Source organism: Ornithodoros turicata, chromosome 2, assembly GCF_037126465.1.
Source record: "Ornithodoros turicata isolate Travis chromosome 2, ASM3712646v1, whole genome shotgun sequence".
Classification (NCBI taxonomy): Eukaryota; Metazoa; Arthropoda; class Arachnida; order Ixodida; family Argasidae; genus Ornithodoros; species Ornithodoros turicata.
This window is the reverse complement of record NC_088202.1, coordinates 106,155,309-106,178,744: the sequence shown is the minus strand read 5'-3', so window position 1 is coordinate 106,178,744 and position 23,436 is coordinate 106,155,309. Positions and strand designations below refer to the sequence as shown.

Genomic DNA, 23,436 nt, shown 5'->3' with positions numbered 1-23,436 from the left:
AGCAAGAACAACAAAAGGAACATTGTTGGTTGTTGTCTAAATTGTCTTCACTTGTTTGTGCAGGTCCTTGAGGGCCAAAGTCATGACACATTGAGGTGGTGCATCTGGTTTCTTCTCATGGAGGCTTGTGTGAATTCAACATCCTTCCTGGTCACTACAAGATGGGCTGTTCTTACATTTGTTCTTTCATCACTGCTGAGCATAAGGTATAATAGTATGTCAATTTGAGGGTTTTAGTACTAGCTGATTTTACGGGCTACTTTTTGTTACACCTTTTTTTATGTGTCAGGCCAGTATTTCCGGTAATCATCTCAGCCACAAAACATTTGTCATCCTATAATCGGTGAACTGCTTTTATGGGGGATCACGTGGGAGTTTCTTTTTTCTTTTCTGTAACCCTCAGAGTGTCTTCATTAATAGCAGCAATGCTTTCTTGCTTGCATGAGATTGACTGTGGATATTATTTTTGTGCTAGTATAGTGTTAATTCGCGTAATACACCTGGAGCTGTTGTGCTATACTGCGTAATTCAATACAAGCTCCTAATGACATTCTAGTTGCCTAGCTCAGATGGGCGAGACATTGTTTGAATATTGGACAGGACCCGTAACCAGCATTGCAAGGTTGGAAATGTCTACTTTGTTAAGAGCAATACTCACCAAATGTCACTAAATTATCTGCATCCCTTGCACTCCCCGTTACTGCTCAAAACACACACATACACAAAAAGACCCCTAAAAAAACGGCTAATTGAATTCAGGCTGTGTTGAATTCCCATAAGACGGTAAGAGGTCACCAAATGAAGGCAACAAAACCGTTTGAACTATAACAGTCCAAAATGAAAGTGAATATTTTTGGTGAGGCCCATATTTCAAATGTCGGCCATCTTTTTGGGCCATGCAGATATCATTTCAGTTAATGTTTCACTGCACAGTATATGCTCCATCAGTGTGAACCACTACAGATCACAGTGGAGTAACAACCTTGTTATCCAAAAGTGGGTATGTAACATCTCTGAATGCCACCTGTTCTAATTGCACATTTTGGTTCTGAACTTTTCCTATGCCTTTCTTTTTTTTTTGTGGGCATTATCTTGTTCAGTGTGTCTCTTGCACACATTGTGCCAACGAAGCACGCACGCAGTGTGGGTGGGTGCAATACAGTTTTCCTTGCACAAAGTTGAAAGAGTGTGATAGAGTATGTGGTAGAGAGGCTCAGAGCTCTCCATTTGTTACATTTTTTGGAGGAGCCTTTGAAAGAAGTGTCAGCTGTAGCTGCAAAATGTACAGAAGAGAGTAATTTTATGGGGTGGTATAAGCAGGCATTGCCACAGTCACCACAACTTGCTGCGATGTTCGAAGTGTGGACTGGAGTGGGATTCGTGCAGTAGGGAGAGGAAGTCGCCACACACAGTTTTTCCAGTGGTAAGCCGCCGCCCAAGGACCTTCCACTGTGTAACATGTGGTCCTTGTGGTTGAAAGACCAGTCAGTCCGTTGGTGGCCACCTACAGGGTGAATTTAGCAAAGGTTACACATTTCAGTCAAGTCGTAAAAATATAAGATAACGTCTCCGGGGCTTCGAACTTTGCAGACTGATAGTCATTTGCCTGGAAGTTTTAGCCATATTTTTTAGCCATATTTTTTTCCGAATGCTTTCACTTTGTAGAAACAAAGTTAGAAGCAAAGCAAATTCTCACCCCTTGCATTTCCTATGGGCAATACCACCCGCAAACCGCCATTTTTTTCCCCTCTCTCTGCTTCGCGTTCACATCACCACGTATAGGTGGCGATGCCTGGAGACGAAGCAAAACCAGAACCAATTTAACAACCAACAACCAGATGGACCAGATGCGGGGTTTCGAAGCAGCGCCACCTATACATGGTGATGTGAACGTGAAGCAGAGGAAAAAAATGGCGGTTTGCGGGGCGGTACAGGCTATAGGAAATGCATGGGGTGAGAATTTGCTTTGCTTCTAACTTTGTTTCTACAAAGTGAAAGCATTTGGAAAAAAATATGGATAAAACTTTAGGCGAATGACTACCAGTCTGCAAAGTTTGAAGCCCCGGAGACGTTATCTATTTTTACGATGCGACCAAAATGTGTAACCTTTGCTAAATTCACCCTGTACTTCAGATAAATTTTGTTGAAAGCTTGTACTGAGTGGTTAATGCCTACCATCCCAGAAAGCTTGAAGCATGAAACTACAGTAAATAACCATTAATACCAACAAGGTCGGTTTTTTTTTGTTTTATATGCCCTCCTTCTGTTTCGTGAACTTTCCTCTAGTCATCGTATGTCTACCTTTTGGTTTTCCTCTTTTTATTTGCCTCCTGTATGTGGTGATACTGGTCATCACCTTCTCAATTTCTTTTGTACTTTGGAATGCAGAAGAGAAGTATTAACACACCTAGTTGCCATAATGATGTGAGGATGTAAGTTTGCTTTTAAAGGTTAGGAAATCCTTCAGATTAGCAATTTGTGTGAAGTTGCCAGCACATGTTGAAGAACCATTGCAGTGCAGTGCAGCGTGTGAGAGATGAACCGTTACGCATTAACTTGAGGTGTTAGATCTTTAATCCCTGTACAGTAGCAAGACAGCATATGGCTTCAACGACGTTCGTTCCTTTTTGTACGTGGCAAGTGTGTGTACTGTACTTCGAATTTAATAATGTCATTATTCATGCGCATGTTGCTCCCCTTGATATCATCCAGGTTATGCAGTCATGACACAGTTTCACTTATCTGGGTAATTCAGATGCCCACCCAATAAAAGCAACTTGGTGCATTTTTTTAGCTCCTAATTACCCTTTCTGTTCTATACCTCGGATAACCCAAGCAAATGTATTTTTCAACTGTAAGTGTATGCATCAAAAGGTAATGTGCTTTGTTAAATTTCATTGTCCTCCTCGTAACCCATCAAAGGTGTTGTGTTGTACCTTCAGACCTGCAGCAAAGGCTGTTTTGCAACTTGTCAAAACGTGATTATAAAGCGGAACCATTGTTCCAGAATGTGATTGTCACTTAAGTGTGTTGGGCTATTGTAATATTCATGCAAAAATCAAAATAAGAAATGAGTTCCTCTTTGACGAAGCCTTTGCTAGCAATCACATTATTGTCTGTCCGGCCCCTAGGCATCGCTCCACACCTTTGAGATAGGTGGCATTCACTTTAAGACAGGGTTTTCACTTCGCACCAACCGAGAGCTGTAGAGTAATGAGCTGATTGTACTTTGTATTTACAGATTTAAAAATGTTACTGTGCTACACTGTATACAAGTGGAGGTATACTAATGGTGCACGGACAATAATGCTAAATGTGATATTACAATGGCATGTGTATAGGGAAAGGGTAAATCAAAGCATTTAACTGCCTCCGTAGCATTCAAGTAAAAAGTGTGCACTTTGGATCTTGCACAAAGTGCACTTTTTTTTTTTTTTTTTTCGTGACACTGATTTTTCTGTAATCATATAGTGGGTAATTGTGGTTAACACAAGAGGGCATGATTTTTGTTCAGTCACCATGGCTGGTTGGTTGGATACCAATATGTGCAGCTCATTTACATACTTACTCAGCCATTTTGCTTTGCAGTTGAGAGCTCATGGGGACATGTACATAGGATCTGGGTGTTTGTGCATGCCTTTTCAATGGAGCTCTTTGCTGATGAAATGGTGCAACAAATAAACCTGATCAGGGAAAATGGACTATGCAGGCCTCTGTGTGAATCATTCTTTGCTTTGTGGTAGCTAGCATTGCCTTATGGTAGATGAAGACCCACATGTCAGCAATTCCAACTGCTATGGATGCTTTTCTTTGGGAATTTCGGTTTCTTGACTTCATTGTGATCATTACCTAGAGTGGTAGGCATCGACACCAATCTTGGATGCTACGCCACGTGAAGCAAATCCCAAAGGAACAAACCTAACCTGCTCAGTTCGAGCGAAGCATCCTTGAGATTGTGATTGGGATCTACAGTCGCTGACCGATAATTTGGACTCCGAAAATTTAGACTTTCGAATTTTTCTGATAAAGCTGTTAGCACCGTCAAACGCCCCATATTATTTCCACGTCCAATAATTTGGATGGTTCCTCGGATGATGTGCTTGATTATTTGTACTCCTCTTACTTGAAGTTTGCATAGTTGTTGGGAATTACCATGGCAGTACCCCCAGTATTTCATACTGCTTTTACGACGCGAAGGCCATTTCGTAGAAGCGTGCGCGTGCGGGAAGGCAGAGGTTATTTCTGCGTGACCAAAACGGAACTCTCCGCATCAGACGCATTGCAAGAACTTGCCTTTCGATACATGTCTTCGATATGCGTATCTTTCAATATTGGAAATACTGAAATTCTGACCTCATCTTCAAGTGACAATAAGAGTAGAAACCGGGACTAGTGTACCTAAAAAAGAGAAAAAAGTAGGATGACAATACTTGATGTTTCGAGTGGACGCTCATCAGAAAAAGGGGAAGCAGAAGGCTAGTGTCGGAAGATGTTCAACATACTGCCCAGCCCGCTAGGGGGCCGCATGTGTAACACCGGTCGACAGTTGATTAGAAGCCTAAACCCATCTTTCGTTTAGGCCTTTTGGATGGGTAGTGTTCAGATAATGTATCGGGCAACTCTCTTCCCGTTTTCGTGCGCTTGCAGGATGGAAACTGGAGTGGAAAACAACAACGCGAATGTGATCAATAGTGTGGCCGAGACTCGAGAAATGTTTAGAAACCAATTTTTCAAGTGAGGATGTCTATGATGTTGGTACGATTGTCCATGATGATACACTTGAGCGATGAGCAAAGTTTTATACAGCACAAACACACAACACTGTCTTTCTTGTAACCTTGCCCATCGCTCAGGTTTATGCCATTCTCTCTGATGCTACGATGGATGTGCTTAGTAGAGGCAAAGCCATAAATTCAATGATATCCACACTAACGTGACTTCGCCGTTTGACACTAAATTTATTTATCCATACTGCATGTGTAGCAGGAAGGGCAGATACAACAAGCAAGTTTCAGATGTAACAAATAAAGAGAGTATGTACATGCCTTGACACTCATAACATACACAGTCAACCCTCGATTTATGAACACCCTCGGTTCCCCGAAAAATCGTTAATAAATCGAGGGATTCATAAATTGAAAATTCAGTTAACTGAGTACTATCGAGCAAATGCAACAGTATTTCCGAGTTGGGATTGTGTTTATAATGCCATATATTGTGTGATTTTGCTTTTGACCATGCCTTCTGCTGTATCAATCTCACAAAGAACAAAGGTTAGCGCATTCACACTCTGTTTATTATGCAATACTAAATTATTTAATTTTGCTTTGGACCATGCCTTCCACTGTGTCAATCTTTGAAATAAGAGATGTCACTACATTCGCACTGGACTGGTCTCGGATTTTCTCCGGGTTTTTTAACCTCCGTTTATTAATCTCCGGGTGACAGCGACCACCTTATTCATCAACTGAGGTCAGGAACACTTGGTCGCACCTTGTTCGACCCCGGAAAACCCGTTTGTTGTTCAGATTTCGAGGGGTTAAGAACCGAGGGTGCAATACCTGGAAATCGTTTTGTCCATTCATGCGTCATTCATAAGACCACGGAATTATCCCTTTGAAGGTTTCTGTTGACCTCTGACCGATCCGTTCATAAATTGAGGGCAAAAACACTGGGTAACTCCTAGTTGGTTCCCAGAAATTCCGTTCATTATTCGAATATCGAGGTTCATAAAACGAGGGAAAAATGAATGGAAAGAGTTTGGTTCCCCGTGCTCGTGTTCATAAAACGAGGGAATCGAAGGTTCATAAATCGAGGGTTGACTGTAGGTGAGAGCACTAATTACGGGATTATAACGCTATGCCACAACCTATATACAACACAGCACAACAGAAAATTGAAGTTTGTACCATACGTTTAAATCAAAAGGGCAGTATCGACAGTAGAGATAATTCAATAAAATACAGTACAGGGCAGTACAGGTTAAAGCACGACTGCGAACAAAGACAACGATAAATCATATACGCCACCCCCACCCTTTTCTGAAGTTTATGGTAATAATAAAGAATGTAGTTTGTTGAGAAAGGCTGTTCTGTTTTTGATTACAACAACATCTTGCAGCAGATTATTCCAATCATTTATCACCTTGCGAAAGGAGGTGTGATGTGCATCGAGTGTCTGGTACTTGACGGTCCAGGTCGCGCCAGACTTTCTATGTCAGGAGCGTTCAGTATCAATTCATGATTCAGGAACTGCCAAAACAATTTCAGTCGCTGAACCTTGACCCTACTGCTTAAGTTTTCTAGGCACAAGTCCCGACACAACGTGGATTCCGAAAGGTCCCTGGAATATTTACTGCATATAAACCCTGCCGCTTTCCTTTGTACCATTTCAAGAGCATTAATTTTAGTCGTCTGAAAGGGGAACCATACCACAGCCGCATAATCTAAAACTGGACGTATAGAGACTTTATAAATTAATAGTTTAGTCTCTAGCGTGGCATATCTTAACGTTCTCCTCAATATGTTTACACGAAAAGTACATTTCTTAATAATGTGTTCTATGTGGCTATCCCAGCTTAACCAGCTGTCGATGAAAACACCCAAATATTTGTATTCTGCAACGTGTTTAATCCCATTTCCTTCAATGGAATAATTAAATTTACGAATGTCTCGTTTTCGTGACACCGTCATACACACTGTCTTATTGACATTCAGTTGCATTTGCCATGTTTGACACCATTTAGATATCAAATTTAAGTCGTTATTTAGTACAAATGGATCATCAGGTGAATTAATTTCTCTATATAGTACACAGTCGTCCGAGAAGAGTTTAATGTTTGATTTAATTCCGGTCGTTATAGCGTTAATGAAGATCAAGAAAAAAAGTGACCCAATAACTGATCCCTGTGGACCCCAGAAAGAACAGGTAACACCTTAGATTCGCCAGAGTTTAAACAGACGTACTGACGTCTGTCACTTAAGTAGTTCATGATCCAGTTTGTGACATTTTCATTTTTAAAAATATGTTGTATCTTTAAAGAGAGTTTAAAATGTGATACCTTATCAAAGGCTTTTTTGAAGTCCAAAAACACAATGTCCGTTAGCCTATTCTTGTTAACAGTCGACGCAAAGTGATTGACTATGCTAATCAGCTGACTAACGCGATCGACGAAAGCCATGTCGATTATTACATAGAATGCTATTTGTTTCTAAGAACTGGGTCATGTGTTTGGACAAAGTGTACTCAAAGACTTTACAACACCCCACTGTTAAAGAAATAGGCCTATAATTAGCAACGTCATCGACTTTACCCTTTTTGTGAATGGGCACGACTTTAGCTAACTTCCATTCCTTGGACAACACACCGTGTTCATAGGAGAAGTGGAAGATCTGATATAAATAACGCGCCACCCATTCTGCGTGTTATCATCAATGTAGCCTTCGGCACTGACAACACACACACACAAGGTAAATATAACGGCAGCAACAAGGATGTCGTTGATGCACCTGCTTCCACAGGGGCAATCATTGCTGTGGTGATATACTAATGATACATTTGACGCAACACATTGCATGTTCGCACAGCCAAGCAGAGACGTATAGATTTGCTTTTTTAAAGTCGCTTTAAATATTTGTTTGAAGTCGGTTTTTGAAATAAAGTGCATTTATGTAATTGACTAAAAGTTTTTGCTAATTTCATGGCTTCTAGAAATCTGAAAAATCTGTTGGCGACTGCATTATCCTACTGGAGGCTGTAACCCTGCATGCAGAGAACCTTGGCTTGCTTCGTAACCTCTTCTTTCCACTGCATAGGAAGGAACTGCTTAGGCCTTAGGATCTTGGTACTCAAGCGTTACCATCCTCGATGCATTGACCGTTAAAAATTTGCTGTACGTTTCAGAAAAAGTCTATGGACACATTCAAAAAGAACTTCACTTTATTGAGTGTTATACCAAACATTGTAGCATGAAATGTCATATACAGTGACAAATGAACACTGATGAGTAAATCTCTGAACTGTGTCGAGACTTTTGTTTGATAATTCAGCAAATGTACACCTGTTGTGCTGCATGAACCATTCATTAATTACATTTAATTCTGCACCTGCTACCTGTCCCAGCAGATTTTCTTCCTAGCTGAAGGAGCCTTCAGGCTCACTATGTTGCGTTTTTCTGGTGCGTTTGCTGTGTCCCTTGACAAACAGTTCCGTGTACTTTGTATCACAGAAGATGTTCTAGCACTAGCACTTGCACTTGCAGGAGCCACCCTCTGTCTAGTCACACTGACCACAGTGCTTGTTTTACCTTCACGAGCACTTTGCATGCTCTGTTGGACACCCACAGTCCTAGTTCCCCCCGTGGCAGCTGTCCTGTATTCCCCAGGATGCTGTGCATCTGAAATGAAATTGTAAAGGCTAAAAATGTCTGCAAGAGTTTCGACGTCTGAAAGTGTGCACTAACCAAACAATTTCCAACTCAGCTAAAATAATTAGGTGTACAAGATTGATAAAATTGAGCACGACAGGATTACGGAAGCAAGCCGGTGGAGACCTGACATCAGCAGCAAACCAGGGGTTTGAAGTTGAAGTTTATTTTCAGCTGGAGATGCAAACATCGGGTACATACGAGACGGAAGACCCAGTTCCCCGGAAGCGCCATCGCATAATTTGTGCACCCATAGTTTAGCAATAAGAAATGACAACAAAACAAAAAAGTGCATAATTTGTGCACCCACGTTTTCGCACACGGATATCTTGCACGCACGTCTCTGCGACCATGGCGATTGTTTTTCGCAACGCCGTCAGTGCTACCGAAGTTATTGCGGTGCTTTCGTTTGAGTTGCGCACTCTTTCGGGCAATGATTCAACGACGCCCTGGACGACACTGTCACTCGAACTACAAAATGCGGAAAGAAACGCTGGACAAACATGCCACGACAAACCTTGCAGCACAACATGACAAAGTTGGCGAACATAGCGTGCTTTCGGTTGTCAAGTGCGACGAGCGGCAACTTCTAGCAGCGTCTCGACGTATTTCACCGGTATGCAAGTGGTAGTGGGACAGCATTTTGCCTCGCAACTGTTGGCAGTTGCGCAGAACTTGGGTACTTACCTTGCGCTTGCGCAATGCAGTGATAACGTCAACATCAAAATTCTGCGGCGTCTGAATATTGTAACAAACTTTTCAGCGCGATTTGCGCACCCCAACTTTCCCGACTTTTTTGGGGGGAGAAAAAGTGCGCAGATCATGCGAGTAAATATGATACTGTAAAAGTGTTGTTTTTTTTCTTTTGCATTCATCGCGAGCACAAAAATTTGCTCATTTAAGTATCCGCGAAGTAAATACAGGTTTACTATAAATAGACTGACTCTGGCTGTTGCTTCTACAACAAGGTCATAGACTGACACAAACAGATCTCTCTCTCTCTCACCTGAAGAACCTCGGGTCAGGCAGTCCAACCGTGAGTGGGGACCCTGCAGATACATCCTGGACACGTTTAAAATAACGTAACAGCGACATTGCGCCATGGCAGGTTGCGGCCGAGATGGGTACTGGCTAGTTTATATCCGTTAATGAGGTCTGGGAGAGATCCTAGCCACACACAATGTCACAAAAGCTCTTAACGTGAGACTATGTACCTAGGGTTCTTCCAGCCACCTGGCTACTGTCCTAGCACACAGGGCCCACGTTCGCTAACCCCGCCGATGACTAAGCAGGAGAATCTTACGGCGAGGGATTCTGCTGTCATCACAAAGTGGCTTGGTCTTTGTTCGAATGTATAGCTTCGAAGGGCTGATGTCTGAGGTCATGGAAAAACATAAGCCCAAATTTTCTGCAAGTTTAAGTTCCTGCAAACTGTTTCTCAACTAAGGCCTCTGCCAAAATGCGAAAATATGTTCCACGAAAATCAACGACTTACAGTACATTTACAGTAAACGTCCTTGGCGGCGTTAAGCGGAAGTGGCATTAAGGGGTGACAATAGTGTTGACAATTTCTAGAAGTCTATTGATATTTTTCTTGCGCACACTTCCACTGAAGTTTCAGGGCACTATGTGGTGTATGCATTGTGACGTCACCCATTAATATCTAGTGGCTTATATCTGGTCGATTATGTTTATGTTCTCTGTGCCATTCTAAAGCACCTAAAAGTTTGTTCCATAGTTGCTATAAGGAAGGTCGAGCACTTACCAAAGTCACCATTCAACATCCTGTTAAGCAACACCACATCTATAACTCTGGATGTGGGGTAGTAGATAACCTTCCTCAGCATATTGTTCAATTTCAGCTGTTTCTGGTGTCCATGCACAAGGAACTTTACCCTTCGAGGTACTTTCTCATTCATCCATGTTATCTGTTGAGAGAGCTAGAAATGTAGCACTCCTATTCCACTCCGATATCGTAACATGGCAAAAAGCAACTGAAAAATTGAAGCACAACTGTCACAGTCACCAAACACTCTGGTATGACAGATCTGACGGACCAACTGGCCAATGCGAGATAGTTTCTAGTTGATGCCAGAAACTATCTGCAATCTCGCAATATGCTCTCTGTTATGAGACACGCACAACAGATAAGAATTTGTGTAAGAAGCCTGATCCCTTTTTTTGCATGTCTTCTGGAATAATACGTTTACGGTTGTGGGAAAATGCCTACTCTTGGGGCAAACCCCTGTTCGTCCCACCAGAGGAGAACAGGCCACCCGGGCTTGTTCACAGCTCTGAACTGTCCCATGTCTTATCGGTATCCTTCTCTGCCCCGCCCCCATCACATAGGAGTCAACCCCAGCGCTGCCTGTCACAATGTTCACAATTCCCCCACCCCAAAGCTCACACGGTAACATCATTGAGAATATTGGGTACGGTGTCATCCGCACAGTTTTTATGACACATGACAATAACATTGTGTGTCATTGTTGTGGTGCTGGGTTGACTCGTGCGTGTAATGGGGGTGGAGCAGACAGGGGTTAGGGCAGTTGAGAGTGGAGCTGTGAACGAGCTCAGGCATCCTGCTTACGAAGGTAATAAACCATGTTGCTGTATTCTGTTTGCTTTGTTGCGTCTCCTCCTGAGGCTGGACAGATGGGCATTGCTCCAAGAATGGGAATTTTCCCACATGGTTTTACTACAACTATGTCTACAGCACTTGTAGTCATTCGGAATGATGGTTGGCTAGGAGCGTGCTATGTGGTGAAGTTCATTTCTAAGAGTGTAGTGCTGCCTTCAAGGGGGTGCTCTCGTTGATTCTCGAAGCGTACTTTACCGCTTTAGTGCTAAGAAACAGCATGAACCTGTTAAATGAGAGTTAAAGGAGAGAAAACCGGACTGAGCTGCTATACATGATATATCAGAGCAGATCTGTTAGAGGAGTTTCAAGGTGTACCTTCTATCTAAAAGAAAACACTGTCTAATCCGTTAAAGCACAAAACTTGTAATCTGCAAGGTTTATATCTGAGCACTACCGGAGCAAAATCTGATTTTCCATTTGTCCGTTTGCAGCTTTCTGTGCTAACTGCTCTACTATGAGGAACTAAAGACAGTAGCAAATATTACCGTACTTTCATGCGTATAATTAGCGGCTTATCTGTTAAAAAAAGGTTGCTGGGAGTCTAGTGCCGCTGATCTGTTGAAAAGTTTCTCCTGCACCTCATCACCTGGCATCAAGGAGCTCCTTGTATATGACCCACATGCCTTCCAGGGTGATTGACCAGGGGTTCTAGTCTCTCTTCTTTCTTCTGTGAGGTCAGGGGCGTATCGAATGACTAAACATGCACATGGAATGCCTACGGGCCTTCCCCTTCCCTCGTCTTTCTCTGTGTCACCAGGAACATTCTAGAGTCAATCCTCCATAGTATTTGGGACCTCAGTCATTGCTGAGGATTGAATGCAACGTACATCTGTGAATGTTGAGAATTCATTGATTTCCCCAAATAAATCTTTGGCCAATTTGTGTACTGTATGTGTGTCTATCCCGTTGCATTAACTGATATCTTTCCAACATACAAGCCGTGGCATATCTGGTGGTGCGGCTAATACGCGTGATGATACGGTAGCAACAGTGATCAGCGACAAGTTTTGGGCAGCTACAACATCAAAAGGATGACATGCACCTGGGAACCACTCTGCTAGAAAATAGATAAACCTACCACAGCAGGTGCCGCTAATTGGTAGCCACCATACTCTGTTCCACAATCCGGGTAGAAATAGATCCAGTTATGAGCATTTTCCTTGTAGAACGGGTGTCCCCTTGTGGGCAGCAACATAGAAGGGTCTTGGTAGAAGAAGTACAATAGGGAACCGGACAGAAATGGCTTCTGAACTTCTTCAAAGAAGCTGCACAGAAACATGTTTTTCATACTGTAGGACCAAAAATGTTTAGCCAACTGTGCATTGGGTAACAGTAAGAGGCAATGCTGTAGAGGAAACGTGATCCTCTTCACTCAAACCCTCATGTATTGATATTTTTACTCACCTTTTCTTGCTGATGTCAAAGAAGAGGACATACTGTAGTTTTTCTATGTTTACATCGTCAGGAAGTAGTCTGCTCTCATCAACTTCATGGACGTCAGCTGCCTGACTCTGATCGCGCTGAAACTGATCATTATAAGCCACATGAACAAACTGCACTGTAAAAACAGCAGAGAAATGACTCTGAATGCAGATAGGCCTCCAGCAATGCAGGAAACCTGTACATGTGCACATGTCTAGCTATTTGTAATTAAGTTTGCAGCTATCGGATTAAATTATTATAGCTACAACTATCTCAAAAGCATAGCACAGTGCAGGATTTCCTCTTTTTGATGGTGGGCAGGAGGTAGCAAAACATACAAAACACAAATACTGTCTACAGTATCAGAAGTGTAGACCAGTCACTATATGGAAATAGTAGTTGCAATAAATGAACAGTCAGCAAGAAAGACACTACTAAACCCATATGGTTTACACCTATGAACTTCCCTGTGCAGTGTGAAGAGCTTTGTATCAAAGGGATGGCTGTGTCCAGAAACTCATGCATTGGTAAATTCGGGTGGTCATTTTGTGAAAACTTTTGTTTTGCCACATCCCGAGCAGCCATGTTCGCTTGTTCAAACCGAAGCAATCTCATATGTTCGTGTGGCGCTTTCCAAGTGCTGGGAATTTGCCAGCTAGAACTTTTTTCGCCCGGTCTCAGAATGACCGAGCAGTGGGTTGCTCAAGTATATCCAGTGTCATCACATTCGCACTGCAATTGTGGCAAGTGCCCTCAATGGCCTGCACGTCGAAGTTCACATGGTTTAGCAGACGACGGATCCCGAAGATGGGCGACTGCGATGCCCCTACCGTGATCCAAGTGACTAAAACCGCTAGATTCTTGGCACTCATGTTCGGGTGGCAATGGTCACGTGATCCAGCTCGGACGCCGACCTAGCTATTTCTGAACGCTAGGCCATGTTGCCATAAAATGACCACCCGAATTTGCCACATGAAACCAATACCACTATGCTCGGCATCGGCCGACAACCTACTTGGCTAATTTTTTCATGCGAAAAGGGCTTAGATATTAAATAAACCATTTTTAAAGAAGAGCGCTGCTTCAGCAGGTGCAGAGGCTCTGACAAAGAAGCTACCAATATGCCCGAGGCATTATTTTTATCAAAGCCGCATCCTCATTGGTACTTGGGAGCGATATTTTCTCTTTTTCCCAGAGAGGGAGTTTTGCCATATCAATGCCCAGCATCTGCTCTTCTCATGTATTCCATCAAATTAACAGTCAAACTAGGCCACTATCCTGTGTAGGATAGTCGATACCATTGTCAGTGGTCCACCAGGAATAAAATGATACTATAGCTTCGAAATAGACTGGAATAGATGCGACCGTCCTTTTAAAGGGATTATGTACGGTCCATGATATCACATACGTACAGATTATTAAGACAAAAAGAATTATTTTTCTACGTGTCGTACTGGGCTAGATACAAGCAATTTAGCATATGCACGCGTCGAGCTCTGACATCCGAGGAACGTGAGCTGATGGTGACACCTGCAGTGATGTCGAAGCATTGAGTTTTGAGTGAGCGAATGAGCTTCAGTATATGTGGTGCTGATTTTGTATGCGTCTGCTCCCCCTTTGCTGTAAACCTCAGAATGCAGGTGAATAATGGCAGTTAAAAAACAAAGGCACCATCAGTTGGGTTCGAACCTACCCCCTTCGATTTCCTGTCAGAGATGCTACCATTTACACCATGGGTGTGTTAACTTCTTTCCACTCTGTCCCTTTCACTCCGGAGTGCCGGCTGAACAGGTGTTTGAGCCAAGAGAGCTTTGAATTTTGCAGGTTGCGTGTGCAAAGCACCTCTAGGCCTCTGTGTGTCACTGAATGTTCCCTTCCGGCAGAGCTGTCCTCCGACCCGGCTGCCTTAAAAAGATTAATGAAGGTGCAGATGGGTCCAACCGGAGAGGAGGGTGGAGACACGAGAAGCACTACGGATGGCAGGTAGGAGCGCCACACTCCGCAAAAGGTAATGCCTAGTTTAGTAAAAAGGAGGATGCTCCATACGCTCCGGATCTGCTACGCAACGCGCCCCATGCCAGCTGCCCTCTCTTCAATGTACCAAGCCACGCTAGGAAACGTGAGGACACGCTCTCCCCCCTCACCACATTCTCTCTTACATTCAAACTTTGCTGGACCTACATCATGGTGGCGGTCATGTCTTTTCGAAGCTAGGTGCCCTCTAGAGGGCGCCCGGAAATCCTATACGTTAATGGTATTGTGAAAACTTGTGTATCAGGTGCCCATTTACCAAATAATGCAAGAGTGGCAGGGAAGATACCTGTGGAGGACAAAGAGCCACACTTGAGCGAGTCACCCGCTCCAAGTCAATTTAGAAAATTTTAACTCCAGAGATAAGACGCGTGCCACATTGTGGTGCCCATGCTTCGAAATCATTGCATGCAGAACAAATGAGTATTTAAACATTCACCTTCATGCAGCTGACATCCGGAAGAGGGCATTCATCGTCATCTAGATGCGTAACGGAAAATGTTCCGGAAGCATTTCTGCATATGTTGTCCCGCACAACATTCATGGTCGCTCCATCAGGATTATGGCTTTCCTCTCTTGGATAGGTGACTTGATTTTTATTTGCAATTGCTTGGACACTCAGATGTGGGCTTTTTGAACATCTCTCCTTGATGACTGCTGGGACATTTGTGCTTGGTAGCCTTGCTTCCAGGTTATTGTTTTCTTCAAATGTCACCTCTTTGCCAGCTGCTGACGATGACACTTGATCCCCACGACTATTGTCGGACGTGGTATAGGTACGCCAAGTATAACCACCGACAGTCTGAAACTGAGGGTTTCTCCACATTTCTCGGGCACGACGGACTGGTGTTGTTGGACTTCCTTTGTCTTTTTTTGTGGCAGGCAGGCTTGTTTGTTCACTGACAGCCCCAAATGTAGGCGCACTCTCTGAATTAAAAACGTGTTGCGTATTGCTGATGCCATTTTGCACATTGCTCCACGCAAAGTCATGAGAAGGTGTTTGCAAGAGGGAAGGCCCAGACTTTCCAAATAGGGCTCTACTCTGCTCTCGTTGTTTTAGATTTGCAAAATAGTTGTGTCCTGGAAATGAGTCGATCTGTTGGTTCCATTTTTGTGTGGAGTCTGTCAATCCACTAGTACTTTCCTCGGGGTGCTCTTCGCCGTGTGACATGCTTCTTGATATCCGTGCACGCGTTTGGTTATTTACTTGCGTGGTAATCCCTATGCCTTGCATGCTTGACGGGGACGAGCGGTTGTTGCTTTGCTGCCACGGGTTTGATGACTTCAGTGAACGTAAGATGGGAAGGGCTTTGTCCAGCATCTTCCTCGTTTCTGGATCCATTAATCGGTACGGATTTCTTAACCAACGTTCCTGTCCCTCTGATACCGAAGCACGAGACTCTGTTTCAAAGCGTAGGTCTGTGTCGAAAGACGCTTTAACCACGTCGGTGCTGTCATCAGCAGACACCATGTTCCTATCCCGATCTGCCCATGGACGCTCTATACTGTCCCGGGGGGGCATCTGTCGTTCAGCGCCTGTGTAATTCCAGGAATTACATTCGTTTCTGCTATTGTTTTGAGAGTTGTTGGAATGAGAAACAGTTTCAGGTACCTCATGTGCTGCTTGTCTTCTGATGTTCTCTCTAAAACACGGTCTTCCTCTGCTTGTAAGCCCTTGGTGGGCTGGCGCAGTAAAAGTTGCCAGTTCGTTACCATAATTTTTCTGCGATCTTGCACCTCTGAAGTTTTGTCGATTGCGCCATGTGCGACGGTTGGAATCCTCCGAACTCCCGAACCTTTGCCCACCTCTGAAATTACCGAAGCTCATTGCTTACCGAGCTTTATACCAGTTAATTTCAAACGACGTAATGCACCAGAGGAGACAAGGTCTAGGGAAACACGGAATGCGACATTCACGAAACACATCGAGACGTTCAGAAGCTTCAGAAGTGATGCGCCATTTTACTTTCGGACATGGTCAACCATTTTCGTTTTCAGATCACGCTAGAGAGAAGATCGTCAAGCTGCGCTAAAGGCGTAGATATTGTGTGCTCCTTCGTGATGTGTGTATAATCAACACATAAGGCTACAAATATACAAAGCATCTTATAAAGTTACAATAAGGCAGCAATACAGGGATTACCTCAGATTTAATATTATGAGAATGCCTACTGGCACGACTGCCACTGGCAAACAGAGTGGTTGCAGCATATCGACTGGCAACCATCATACCACCATGTGGCTACAATGTAGTCTAAGAATCCCATGGAGGAAGGAAAAATCCAATCCAAGCTGGTTGTACGTTGTACAACAAGCGAAGTGGCGTGCGTGTTGGTCATGGTGCAGGTGCACTGCCTGCTCTGGTCAAGGAGGCACACGAGTGGCTTTTGTGCTAGTTGTACTGAAACATTTTTTTGATACGATGGTAACTGTTAAAGACACAATTTAATGCTTTTAGTTGCATGGAAAGAAGACCAATGACAGTTCGTACTTTTACCAACGTTGATGACTAGCTATAGTCCGAAAAATTGCTTGTACTGCAGCTGGCATTTCGTTCCATTTTTATCTGTACCTGTGTGACTTACACTTGCAGAAGGGAAGAAAGAAATCTCCTGTCTAAAACAACGGGACTTACGCCTGACCCACCATGCAGGTATGAGACACTGGTGATAGCTGGAATAAACATCCATGATAAAAATTGTACGTTTATTGTTACTAATTGCCACCATTATCGCTGTCCTCTCTTGTGATTGTAAATGGAGCAAAGGTAGCACCTGTGTTCCGAATGCCTCACATTTGCTTTACTTTGCAGTGTGACCGCAATGAAGTTAACACAGCGAAATTTCGCTGCAAAAAGTGCCGTGCTACAGTCTTCACAAGTGCAGATGTGGTCAGTGCTCATGGTAAACCATGGACTGGTCACGTAAATTTTTGTTGCCCCCTCAACAAAGCCAGCACAGTATGGTACCTCCGTGAGACTGAAATTGTTGACTGGATGGAAGACCAAGTTCATAATGTAAGTCATGAAAGTTTAGTGATAATTTTTAAGCGACTGTCTCATGACCTTTGCCTTACATTATGTGTTCTCTAATTACAAACCCAGCCTTCATTGGGTTTCTGCTGTACTTCTCCGGTTATAATCATACTCAAACCCGCAATCTTAGGAAAAGATACTTACCCTAAGGTTGCGTGTTCGAACCTGATTGAAGGTCCACCAGTTTCGTTGTGTGAGAAGCATGACACGAACCCGCTGAAACAACTTTGTATCTGTTGCACTACCCGAATACGGTAGTAATGTTAAGGAGAGAGCCTCAGGACGAGAGCCCCCCCCCCGATATTTCGAACAATGACTATACATCTTCTGCCCAGGATTTCTACCTTTCTACCAAATGCAGTGGGACCTCCCTGTTTCCTACCTCTGTTGGGCATCCACGGTGCAGTCGTGATGTGTCCAACTTAGGGAGGTGTCCGATTTAGTAACCTAGTTCAGAAAAGAAAAAGTAAGGAATATGTCGCGTTACTGGAGACTGCATATATATGTTGGATCCCATAATCATGGGTGATACCTGGAGCAAGTGGCGTCACTAGCAGGGTGCAAGGGGTACAGTCCGCACCAGGTGAAGGGACGCAAGTGGGTGATGCACCGCAAGTGTACCACTGCTTCCTCTCCTTCTACAAGACACAATGACACCAAGAGAAGATGAGGAGCCCTCGACCTGCATGTTTCTGCATGTGCTATGAAACTGTTATTTATCCTGTATTGCCTGGTATGGAAAGGGATCCATTGTTGGGGGAGGGGGATGATGCAAAGAGCTCCCGAACTGGGTGCCGCACACACTAGTGTCACCCCTCCATGAAGCCCTTCAGTTGTTCTTGAGACGTAGTGGTTTTGGTTTCAGTGACTTCCGTACTGAGTAATTTGTTTTGGTGGCGTGCCTCTTGCTCCCTTGCAAAGGGCAGTGCAGCACTGGTCCACACACAAATGAAAGCGGAAAGGCGCCTGTTCATTGGCATTTTCATATCTTGTTCCCACGTTGATACACTTGCTCTTTCTCCTGCTTTTCTTTGCCTGACCACTACAACATTTCCTTCCTTGCTTTTGGACACTATCCAGCACAAAGATCTTGAGTTCTTCAGTAAATCTTCTGCATGATCCTTCAGCATGAAGCCTTTTGGGAGCTCTTTTAAGAACACATTTCATGGGCTTTCCTTTGTGTCACTGTGGTGGGAGCTCTGTGGCATTTTCTAGCACTGACAAAGCACAGATCACACATCCTACTTCCGAGACAGCTAAGTGTCTGACGTATGGAATTCACTTCTGATGTATTTTCAATGGAAGTGTGCCACGGTAGGCTGGTAGGGAGGTGCTTGACTTGGGAGGTATTGCCATACATAAGGCTGTGCGCATAGTCGTTTTAAAGGACCACTGATGCGACCCCAAAATTTTTTGTTTGTTTTGTTTTGCAGTGCAGAGTGTTGTCCAATGAATAAATTGAGTTCCTGCAAAAAAATGATGAGCGTAGGTGACCTACAGAGCGAGTGCGAGGGCTCTGTTCCGCACACCTTCGAAAAATCCTTCTCCTTGTGAGAAGAGTACATTGCAGAACGAGAGGATGTTGTGACGTATGCTACTCCCCTCACATGACCAGTGACGTACGGTGATACAGCTCATGCATGCGTAAGTGGTGTGTGAGCTGCGAAGGAAAAAAACGAAGAAACAAGGCACGGAGCCTTGTATACCTCACTAGAGCATTGTGTCGGCCGCCCGTGGCTGCTTTCTCTGGCCGTTTTTTGCAAATTCGATTGCACAGCTATAATGCACCACAGAGCAAAAATATTTTGCATGGTGACGCCTGGTGGACAGCTAGACAGACGAGGCAGAATTTCAAGCGATGTTAAATGTCACCTCATTGCTCCTGTAAAACTGAAGTGCTTACAAAGGCAATACATAGTTTTACACCGTCTACACAGAGGTACCTACACTGGGTGTGGATATTTTGTCAGCGGAAGCTACTGAATGTAAAGGTAAAAAAACTGGCATGTTGGTGCTGATCTTGCTTGATGAACTGGCACTGGGAACAGGGACAGAGAGGGGGAGATGACAGGACAGGTGCTAGACTTCCTTTGCTGGAGGTCTAGCACCTGTCCTGTCATCTTGTTCTCTCTGTCCCCATTCCCAGTGCCAGTTCATCATGCAAGCTACTGAACATATCCTCGAAGGTTAATGAAAATTGGACATGTGAAAGGGTGTAAAATCTCAAACTCACCAAATGCCTTTGAACACTACTGTATTTCTTAACATTTGAGCCGCCTCTGTTATGAAAGTTTGTAGATATGCCATAACCTCTTTGTGTGTTTTTTTTTTTTCCTTTTAACAGGGCAAATGGACCAAGGGCAGGCTCTACTGTCCTGCCTGTAGTGCTCGTCTAGGATCCTATGACTTTGTGGCTGGTTCAAAATGTGGCTGCAGTCAGTTCGTACTGCCAGCAATTCATATAGCAAAATGCCGTGTTGACTGTGATGAAACCATGGAGACAGAAAAGATCCTTAAAAGCATCGTGCGACCTCCAGCAACAGAGCAATCCTCTGAGGAAGACCTGGAGCCATGTGCAGATACAACATAGTGATGTCGTTATATTGTGCTTCATTGCTACAGATGTGCTTATTCATTGCATTGCTCATTCGGCCGTTGTTAAGATGGTAACCCAATAGAAGTGAAAATTAATTTATAAATTCTTATGATCAGTTGGTTAGCACTTTTGTTTGTGACAGAGTGCTGTGCGCAAGGTGTGAGACCACCTGAAGACAGAAAAGAAGTACATTCATGCATACATGTGGGTGCATCAGGTAGCTGATTCCGTACAGGAACCACTCGGCTACACTCTGCTATAATACTTGCTTCAGCTACACAGATGTGGCTATTCATGGCATGGGCGTGGACAAGAATACAACACACTCACACAAGCTATACCTGTCTTAGCTGATTCCAATCCTTCTGATTCCCAGAAAACTTTTCCCCATGTGTTTCACACATAGCTTCCAGAGGCTTGCAATACAGCCAACCCTCGATTTATGAACACCCTTCGTTTCTCGAAAAATCGTTCATAAATGGAGGGATCCATAAATCGAGGTGCAAGGTATGTGGAAGGGAAATGAGCTCAAACACGACAGGAAATGCACTATATTACCGTATTTTCTCGCATATAATACGAGGTTTTTTTCCGAAAAATGGACCCCCAAAATGCGGACTCGTATTATACGCGAGTTCGTATTATTTGCGGGTTGTATGAGCCACGGCGACGAGCCCCGCTCCTCTCTTGAAAGAGTGTACGTTTCCCTCTCCCCTTGGCTCTCCTGGTCATGCGCGCGCACCCACGTGATTTCATCTCACCCGCCAACTTTCCGAAAGTAACCGCGCGCGCGGGCATGGCTCCACGCCGGGCTTCGTACACGGCCAAGTACAAACGGGAAGTTGTACTGGCGGCCGAAGCCCCATAGTAATATGTCTGCTGCACGAAAGTTTGGGATTAACGAAGCCAACATTCGTGTTTGGCGTCGTCAGCGGGCGTCGTTGTTTCAGTGCTCAGCAACACGGAAAGCGTTTCGTGGCCCGAAGAAGGGACATCATCCGGAGATCGAGAAGCAACTCATCGAGTACGTTAAAGACCTTCGGTCGCGGCACATCGCCGTAACCGGGCAAGCAATTCGAGTGAAGGCAGTGCAGCTCGCCAGAAACGACGGCATCGCAACGAACGGCGGCAATAGTCCATCTTTCAAGGCAAGCAACGGATGGCTCCAACGTTTCATGCTACGAGCAGGCTTCTGTCTCAGGCGCCGGACTAGCATCTCCCAGAAGCTGCCCCCACATTACGAACAGAAGCTGATTGACTTCCAGAGACATGTGATGAATGTGAGAAAGGCATACGATTACCCGCTCGGCCACATCGGGAACGCGGATGAGACGCCAGTGTTCATAGACATGCCAAGTGCGACTACTGTTTGTGAAAAAGGCAGCAAAGAAGTGCGCATCGTGACTTCCGGTAATGAAAAGACAAGATTGACCGTGATGCTAGCGTGCACCGGTGATGGACACAAACTGCCGCCATTTGTGATCCTGAAACGAAAGACGATGCCAAAGGAGAAGTTTCCAAGGAACGTTGTGGTACGCGTTCATCCCAAGGGCTGGATGGACGAGCCGCTAATGCTGGACTGGATTAAATGTGTGTGGCTAAGGCGACCCGGCGCACTTTTGCATCCAAAGAACATACTAGTGCTCGATGCATTCCGCGGCCACCTGACACCGGGAGTCAAGAAGCTTCTTCGAGACGCGAGCACCGAGCTCGTTGTGATCCCTGGCGGCATGACGTCTCAGCTGCAGCCGCTGGACGTGTGTGTAAATAAACCATTTAAGGACCGCCTCCGTGGCTATTATAATGACTGGATGGCAGAAGAAGAGCACGAGTTTACACCAGCGGGCAGACTGAGGAGGCCAGCACTGTCACTCGTGTGCCAATGGGTCGCGGACGCGTGGTACAGCTTACCAAGTGCGATCGTCGTGACCGCCTTCAAAAAGTGCTGCATAACAAACGCCATTGATGGAAGCGAGGACTCTCTGGTTTACGAAGTGGCAAGCGACAAGGAGGCATCCGAAGAGTCCGAAGAATCTGCTGACAGCGCTAGCGACGCAGAGGATACGTGAGAACGGTAGCGTGTGTCACCCGTTTCTACAATTAAATAATTTCTAAGTCTGCATATTGTTGTACATCATTGTCTGTGAACCTGATACCCAGAATTGAGCTTTTCTTGGTTAGGGGGTGAAACTGAAATGTCGTATTATACGGGAGTCAGAAAACTTTTTTTTGATAGGAGTCTATAAATTGCACCTCGTATTATACCCGAGTTCGTATTATATGCGAGAAAATACGGTAGGTTTCTTTTTGAAAATACTCAGTAATTGGGCTCTGCGCCATACATTCTGCTGTATTTATCCTGTTCACGAGAGACGATAGAAGTCTGGCACACTTGACACCCACAGTACTACATCGCGCTGTGGATGTGATTCCACGCTGAGCGAGCTGTCACAGCTTGTGAACAGTTCTGCTGGTTATCTTCACTACCACTATGATCACTCTTGGCACCATCCTTTGACAACTGCACTAAAGCACCATCATCAAGCGGTTCACATATGTGTTCACCGTCAGCACAGAAAATCCACACCTCTGCGTCCAAGTCCAGAAGCGAACGGTCCAAGGTTCACAACTGCCTTTGCAATTCCGCTAGGGGCAAGTCGTCGTCCGAGCTTGAGCACTCGTCGTCACAAACTGTCTACAAAGATGTCAGACGTCATCCATGCCCTTCCGTTCGCATGGTAGTGACACTACATCTCCGATGAAAATTGCTTCCCAAAGTCTCTTGGCTGGTTTAATTTGCCTATGATCACTGGTTTGCACTTATCAGTCCCAGAAGCGCTGCATAAAAGGCCCATAGTGAGCTGCTCCTTGCTACGCTTTGTACCAGAGACAGGGTTTACGGATAATGTCCTGCTAGGACCTAGCTTATAAAATAGTGCAGTTTCGTCCAAGTTATATATGTCGTCAAGGCTGTGCCAGGGGACCGGGGCTGTACCCTTGGAGAATTCTCTGGGGACACTGCACGGGAGCTTGACCTTCATTCTTTGTTTATCTTTGTTGACGCGATCCCAGTACTTCCAACTGCGTCAACCTCTGGACAGCTGTGTCGTCCCTGTTCATAAATTGAGGTCACAACACATGTATTTTTGCGGTTCGTTCCCTGAAAATCTGTTCATAGTTTGGATATAGAGGGTTCCTAAACTGAGGGAAATATACATAGAAAAAGTTTAGTTCCTTGTGACACCGTTCATAAACCGAGAGAATTCATAAATCGAGGGTTGACTGTA

General features: G+C 44.5%; 3 protein-coding genes across 6 annotated transcripts in view; 2 read left to right on the top strand and 1 right to left on the bottom strand.

Moving 5' to 3' along the window:
- LOC135385919 (mothers against decapentaplegic homolog 3-like) overlaps positions 1-3,701 on the top strand; it is a 28,265-nt gene extending 24,564 nt beyond the window's left edge. For both annotated transcript variants that reach the window (XM_064615546.1, XM_064615545.1), the window contains exon 9: positions 64-3,701. The gene's annotated coding sequence lies outside the window, so the exon portion shown is untranslated. The remainder of the gene's footprint in view (positions 1-63) is intronic.
- A 4,219-nt stretch (positions 3,702-7,920) lies between these two features.
- LOC135385918 (uncharacterized) lies at positions 7,921-16,514 on the bottom strand. Of its 2 annotated transcripts, XM_064615544.1 has the most exons (6): positions 16,132-16,514; positions 14,959-16,055; positions 12,471-12,592; positions 12,145-12,331; positions 10,191-10,353; positions 7,921-8,395 (listed from the first exon to the last, which is right to left on the bottom strand). In XM_064615544.1, exons 2-6 carry the CDS (start codon positions 16,039-16,041, stop codon positions 8,109-8,111), a joined length of 1,842 nt encoding a protein of 613 aa, XP_064471614.1. In that variant the 5' UTR covers positions 16,042-16,055; positions 16,132-16,514; the 3' UTR covers positions 7,921-8,108. The 2 variants fall into 2 exon arrangements, with proteins under 2 accessions (XP_064471614.1, XP_064471613.1); XM_064615543.1 differs by having other exon boundaries at positions 14,959-16,514.
- A 291-nt stretch (positions 16,515-16,805) lies between these two features.
- Positions 16,806-20,264, top strand: LOC135383931 (E3 ubiquitin-protein ligase RNF180-like). 2 transcript variants are annotated; one of them, XM_064613215.1, is made up of 4 exons: positions 16,806-16,944; positions 17,113-17,172; positions 17,332-17,535; positions 19,898-20,264. In XM_064613215.1, exons 2-4 carry the CDS (start codon positions 17,167-17,169, stop codon positions 20,141-20,143), a joined length of 456 nt encoding a protein of 151 aa, XP_064469285.1. In that variant the 5' UTR covers positions 16,806-16,944; positions 17,113-17,166; the 3' UTR covers positions 20,144-20,264. The 2 variants fall into 2 exon arrangements, with proteins under 2 accessions (XP_064469285.1, XP_064469286.1); XM_064613216.1 differs by having other exon boundaries at positions 16,806-17,002.
- The last annotated feature ends 3,172 nt before the right edge of the window (positions 20,265-23,436 follow it).